This window comes from Salvelinus sp. IW2-2015, linkage group LG13 (assembly GCF_002910315.2).
Source record: "Salvelinus sp. IW2-2015 linkage group LG13, ASM291031v2, whole genome shotgun sequence".
Classification (NCBI taxonomy): domain Eukaryota; kingdom Metazoa; phylum Chordata; class Actinopteri; order Salmoniformes; family Salmonidae; genus Salvelinus; species Salvelinus sp. IW2-2015.
Genome location: NC_036853.1, coordinates 10,415,155 through 10,421,921, shown reverse-complemented (window position 1 = coordinate 10,421,921; position 6,767 = coordinate 10,415,155). Strand labels below are relative to the sequence as shown.

Below are 6,767 nucleotides of genomic sequence, written 5' to 3'. Positions count from 1 at the left end.
GGTCATCATTCACAGTCTATGGTGGTCATCATTCACAGTCTATGGTGGTCATCATTCACAGTCTATGGTGGTCATCATTCACAGTCTATGGTGATCATCATTCACAGTCTATGGTGGTCCACACACACACACACAGCTTTCCTTCCGGCTGTGCCATTGCTATGAAGTGTGGTTAAGCATTCTCTAAAATCACCAATGATATTTATTCTAATTACATTTCAAATGATCATTCATTTCCCGCCAGAGGCGTTCAGAGACCATGTCAATGTTTCCACCACCTAATACACCATCACTGTTATATCACGGGATGAGGAGGGATGAGGAGAGAGGAGAAGAAAGAGGAGAGGAGAATCTCTCCTTAATTCAATCTCAAATACCTGTCTGATCACATAACGGGTTTCTCTTTAAGCTCCCGGAGAGCCTGACTAGAGACTTAAATGTTTTATAACCTGGAGAGAAAGCACCCCTCCAAAGCAGTTGGTTCTGCTCTACAACGCCACTGAAATATTTAACAGGAAATAAAATAGTGGGTGTCTGGGAAACTCTGGAGTAACCACAACACAGGATATGTTAGAGAATGTCTCTGATACATACCAGCACAGAAGGCAAACAAGGACACACGGAGCTATGGCATCATATTACACTCAGTAAGTGGCCATATTACACACATCCATGTCCATTAAGCACAGTGAGAGAGAAACTGACTGTACAGAGGTGGAGGAGAGAGGAAGGAAGTAAAGAAATGGAAGACTTGAGAGTAAGATAAGGAAATGAGAAGAGGCAGAAAGAGATTGAGAGAGAGAGAGAGAAACAGGGGGGAAAGAGGGGTTGGACAGGCACCCTACCTTGTGCGATCTGAGATGAAACAAAGGTCTTGATGAGTTTGTCTGTGGCCTGGGTGTAGAGGGACAGGGCGTAGTGTAGAGACAACAGGTCAGGACTCTTCTCCAGGAATGTCTTTTTCAGACCCACCCCTCCAGCATGGAAGTATTGCTACAGTACGGCAGAGAGAGAGAGAGAGAGAAAGAGAGCGGGAGAGAGAGAGGACACAGAGTCAGACTATAGTTGTTTCCAAACTAGGCTGAAGTGTGTTGAGTATGCACTACAAGACCCACACCCGTATGCCCTTGAAACAAATGACATGCAGATACATTTCAGACATTATACAGACATTTCATTCCTACTACTTAATTTTTCTGAAAGCCACACCTTGACGTTTCCTGATACACGACTATGTTAGCACTCTATGGTTTAGTACTCCATAGGCATACTATACTCTCAGTGTCAGGCAGAGAAGTAGTTGCCATTGGCTCACTAACAAGCCCTTATTCAAATGACCATTATAAATAAGCCACATTTACCTTAGCTTAATCTGCCTTAAATCACACTACACAAGCTACACAGGAAACCTTCTCAAACTGAATCACAGACCTGTCTGCTACAGTTAGACAGGACATGGCTGGGAAAATGAGTCTTTCATACATCTTGAAAATCATTTTTCTAGATTAGGGTTGTTTAACTGTACTAGCCTAAGCCTTTTACTGACTTCAATGGAAGGCCTAAAATTACCACCCTATTCATAATATAATATGATGTATATTTTAAAAAGTCGTAGTTGATCAGGTCAAAGTGTGTGTGTTTGTGTGTGTGTGTTTGTGTGACTGTAGCTTAGGTTCAGGAGAAAGACAGTAGTTTTGAGTTGTACCTTGATGGTGTCCAGGGCCAGTTCTATCACAGCACACTGTTTAGGGGACAGGGCTTTGGCCTCCTCACGACCCATGTGCTCCTGAGGAACACACACATAGACAGGTTAACAACACAAAGAAATAACTCTTAAATGCAGATAGTATTAAATACAGAACTTTTAAATGCAGACAGTACTAATGTGGCGCGAGACAAGATGTGCGGTACCTTAATCTTGGAGAGCTGTCCCAGCTGCTTGGCAGCGTTGGAGATGAGCTGGGTTCCCTAGAGGCGAGCAGAGGTAAAACCAGAGGGAGAGAGATAGAGGGAACAGAGGCAAGAGGACTTCATTATGATCACGACGCAGGGTAACAGTCACACAGATTACCGTCATGTCACAAAAGACGGAAAATGTTCACATTCACACTCCAAAACTCACTCAACACATTACAGGACTTTCAGAAATACTAGCTGTCATACTAGTCATTATCTTTTTCACGCACACGCACGCACACACACACACACACAGCAAGAGAAGACAGGAGCTCAGCTTATTGTAAGTAAGAGCACACACACACACAGAGACACACACACGCAGCAGCACACAAACGCACACAATACACACTCACACAGACAGTAAATGCAGAGGTTCAACCAAGCCCACAGCCTTCGCAGTAGCACTGTGGTGATATATCCTGTATCTATGACGACTCTTTAATACTCAGAATATACCACTAATTGCCCCACACAGCACCCATCACTCTGCGGTTACATCTTATCTCTAAGAGAACACTCTTCAAATAGAGAACAGACAAAACAAACAAACCATTATACTCCTACGACAGGACAACACCAAGAAGGGTTCACTCTCATCTCATAAATGTGGCTTATCAAATCATTTATGCCATCATGGACGTTCAATGCAAGTCGGTTGAGGAACAGCGGTCATGGTCAGGCAACGAGCAAACAGCAGTCCTGTCCTTTGGGGTGTTTGTTAGTGTGCTAACGGTATGTACTGTAATGTCAACGCTCCATGTTCCAACAGTAGTTGGGCTGTGCGGAGGCTGGGATACAGGTAGCTCCAGGTACGTCTACAGGGGGTGGACTACAACAGACAGAACTGTACGGGAATCTGGCAAAGAGGAACCCCATTTAAAAAACAAAAGAGAGAAACGATCGCTTCCACTGCTTTGAATATGACGGACAGGCGAGAGAAAAAACGGAGAAAAGAGACAGAGGAGAGAAGACACATTGAGCTAGAGTGGGTTTAGTCCTTACATCACTGTGACAAGCAAGCTTCACCCTCCCCTGTAAAGAGAGGACATTGGTTAATACTTCAGGAAGGGTCCTCACAGTTTGATTGGCTGACTGACTAATGGAGCGGACATCTTAGTAACTGCTAGGCTAATGGATATGGTTCAAAACCAATCAGTCCTCATTTCTAATGGGTCAGATAATGTAATCCAGCAAAATCTACAGATCAAAATCGATGGATCAACATAATGTAATCCAGAGGTCTATGTTTTATCATTGTCATGTTTTATCATTTATCATTGAGCAGTCTTGGTAATGAGCCCATTCCAGCTTCAGATAAAGACGGAAGGCCACCGGCGGCCAGAAACATCTCCACCAGAGAGATTCAAACATTTAAAAAATATATATTTTTAAACAATGTTAGAACAATTCTAGTTATTCTAGAAAAGTAAGTTAAAAAAAACAGAAATCCAGATGTTACAGACTAGGGACGATACAATTGAGGAAACACAACAACATCTAAAGCATTGAGAGGGTTTCTGTGATGTAGAGCAGAAGTGGGTTCTCAGACATACACTACCAGTCAACAGTTGGGACACACCTACTCATTCAAGGGAGAGAATGCCAAAAGTGTGCAAAGCTGTCATCAAGGCGAAGGGTGGCTACTTTGAAGAATCTCAAATATAAAATATATTTAGATTTGTTTTACACTTTGTTGGTAACTACATAGTTTTGATGTCTTCATTATTCTATTCTACAATGTAGAAAATAGTCAAAATAAAGAAAAACCTTTGAATGAGTAGATGTGTCCAAACTGTTGACTGTTACTGTATGTCTACTGTATGTGTATGTGTGTGTCACCAGTCCTAACCCCCACAAGTGTAGTACACCACTTCTGGTATAGACCAGCCTTGGTGAAAGTATATACCTTAGCTTATCACTATGCTATTATGACTATCATTCTACAACAACAGGACATGGAACCAAACCAGGACAGATCAACACAGCAGGCCTGCAGAGACATACTGGGAGAATTTCTACAGGGGAGTTGGAGTAGATCAGATACAAGCAACAAACCCACATAGGGCAGGGGGATACACTTCAAACAGGGAACAGATGGGGGGGGGGGGGGGGTAAAGAAGAGGGGATAGGGCAGGCCCAGGTTATAGCGACAGACGTCAGAGTCACCCAGAAAGGGAGTCCTGGGAACAATATGCAAGAGAAGAACAAGGCAACACTGGGGGTGGTGCAGGGCAAATGGCAGTGGAGGCAGGGGGGCGTCCGATGGAGGGTTTTGTATGGGGGAGAGTGGGGCCTTCTCTGAGTCAGTCAGGAATGCACCATGCAGCTGTCACCTCAGAGGAGAGAGACAGAGAAGGTGGAAGGAGGAGCAGGAGAAGAGAGGGAGAACAAGAGAGAGAGACAGAGTGGAGGGAGGAAGGAGAAGAGCAGGAGAAGAGAAGACAGAGGGGAGGACGGAGAACCGAGGTAGAGGACAGAGAAGAGAGAGAACGAGAGAGAGACAGAGGTGGGAGGAGGACAGGAGAAGAGAGGAGAACAGAGGTGGAGGAGGACAGGAGAAGAGAGGAGAATAGAGAGAGAGACAGAGGTGGAGGAGGACAGGAGAAGAGAGGAGAATAGAGAGAGCGACAGAGGTGGAGGAGGACAGGAGAAGAGAGGAGAATAGAGAGAGAGACAGAGGTGGAGGAGGACAGGAGAAGAGAGGAGAAAGAGAGAGAGCAGGGTGGAGGAGGACAGAAAAGAGAGAGAAGAACAGAGGTGGAGGAGGACAGGAGAAGAGAGGAGAACAGAGAGAGACAGAGGTGGAGGAGGAAGGAGAAAGAGAGGAGACAGAGAGAGAGACAGAGGTGGAGGAGGACAGGAGAAGAGAGGAGAACAGAGGTTGGAGGAGGACAGGAGAAGAGAGGAGAACAGGAGAGGAACAACAGAAGCAGGTAGAAGACAGAGAGACAGATAGGAGGAGTGAGGAGTTGGGGACAAAAGGCGGACAGTTGCAGCCACTATAACAAGAGGACTGACCACCCTTCACTAACGGACTGTGGGACAGACAGACACACTGACAAGCAGGAGTGCCGTACTTACAATCATCTGTGGAGGAAGAGCAAGTGGAGCAGGATGTAATAACCAGAAAGGAGGGTCAGTGACGCTGCACAGAGCCCCAGATCAATCCTCCAAGCAGCAGTAATACACATATCAGATGGATAGGACAGAGGGACAGAGTGACCTACAGTACTGAGACTGGTACTGGAACTGTAACACCCCCTCTGGACTCTGTCTCTGCCCCTGTGGGACAAACCCACACTAGGCGGGTCTAACTGATAGAGATACAGGGCAACCATACTACTATAGAATGATGTGAGGCTCTTTTGTTACCAAACAAAAATGAGAACAGATATATCAAAAGCAAAATAAATATACCGGCTGCTGTCCAACATGAAAGGCTCAACAGTTGTATCAATGTCACTGTTGAGTTGGAAGTAGTTGAGTTTAGATGTTAGTTTGTGACTAGGAGCACCATCCTGGAGAACAGGGTTAGAATGACATTGTGCACTACTTCCCATTTCCACTTTTGGGTTTCACCAAAATCTATGGAGTGAATGGAAGAGTGGGGGTCTTTTTGTATGTGGCCTGGGGGGCCGGGGAGAGGGCCGTATCAGGCCCATCATTAATTAATAATCACTAATCAGATCTATTATTATACAGTCACTTGTAAGCATCTTATAATGTACACAAAATGTCTGCCATCTATCTCAGCCCTACTTCTTCCCTGTCTAATGACTGTCCTGGCTGCTCACTGTGTGCGTATGTGGGAGAGAGTTTGATGTACTGATAAAATATTCATTATAAACTGGTTGGTTCGAGGACTGAACGCTGATTTTCTGACCGCCGTGGTATATCAGACCGTATACCACGGTTATGACAAAACATTTATTTTTACTGCTCTAATTACAGTATGTTGGCAACCAATTTATAATAGCAATAAGGCACCTCGGGGGTTTGTGACATTATGGCCAATATACCACGGCTAAGGGCTGTGTCCAGGCACTCCACGTTGCATCGTGCAAAAAGCAGCCCTTAGCCGTGGTATATTGGCCATATAGCACACCTCCTCGGCCCTTATTTCTTAAATATATCTCCCTCACATACCACATATCAGAGCATGAATCCCTTGAATTAAAATAACTCTGATCTGTCTTGGTTCTCATCCCATACTGAGAAGTGGTTTGTGCCTGTGTAGCAGTTGGTAGTGTGGGCTGTGTGTGTGTGTGTATCAAAGAATGTGTGACTACAGGCATGTGAGTGTGTGTGACTGCGTGCATGTGAGTGTGTGTGACTATGTGCATGTGAGTGTATGTGACTGCAGGCATGTGAGTGTGACTGTGTTCATTTGAGTGTGTGTGACTGCAGGCATGTGAGTGTGTGTGACTGCGTACATTTGAGTGTATGTGACTGCAGGCATGTGAGTGTGTGTGACTGCGTACATTTGAGTGTATGTGACTGCAGGCATGTGAGTGTGTGACTGCGTACATTTGAGTGTATGTGACTGCAGGCATGTGAGTTTGTGACTGCGTACATGTGAGTGTGTGTGACTGCGTGCATGTGAGTGTGAGTGACTGCGTGCATGTGAGTGTGAGCATGAATATTTGCATGCTCAGAAGGGTGTGTGTTCGTACCGTCTGGTCAGTGAGAGGGGGCAGGACGATGGTCCTCTCCATAGTGTTCATCACCAGTTTCCACAGCTCCTTCAGAACACGTTTCAGCACCGTCTTTTCACAGATCTTAGCAAACAGCGTCAGGCTGGCAGGAGA

General features: G+C 45.2%; 1 protein-coding gene across 1 annotated transcript in view; it reads right to left on the bottom strand.

The window, feature by feature from the left end:
* LOC111971827 (protein unc-13 homolog A-like) overlaps positions 1 to 6,767 on the bottom strand; it is an 89,507-nt gene that overhangs the window by 9,962 nt on the left and 72,778 nt on the right. The window contains exons 36-39 of the mRNA XM_070446356.1: positions 6,633 to 6,756; positions 1,912 to 1,968; positions 1,706 to 1,786; positions 846 to 993 (exon numbers count right to left, since the gene is read on the bottom strand). Of these exons, the coding sequence (XP_070302457.1) occupies positions 846 to 993; positions 1,706 to 1,786; positions 1,912 to 1,968; positions 6,633 to 6,756 (410 nt within the window). The remainder of the gene's footprint in view (positions 1 to 845; positions 994 to 1,705; positions 1,787 to 1,911; positions 1,969 to 6,632; positions 6,757 to 6,767) is intronic.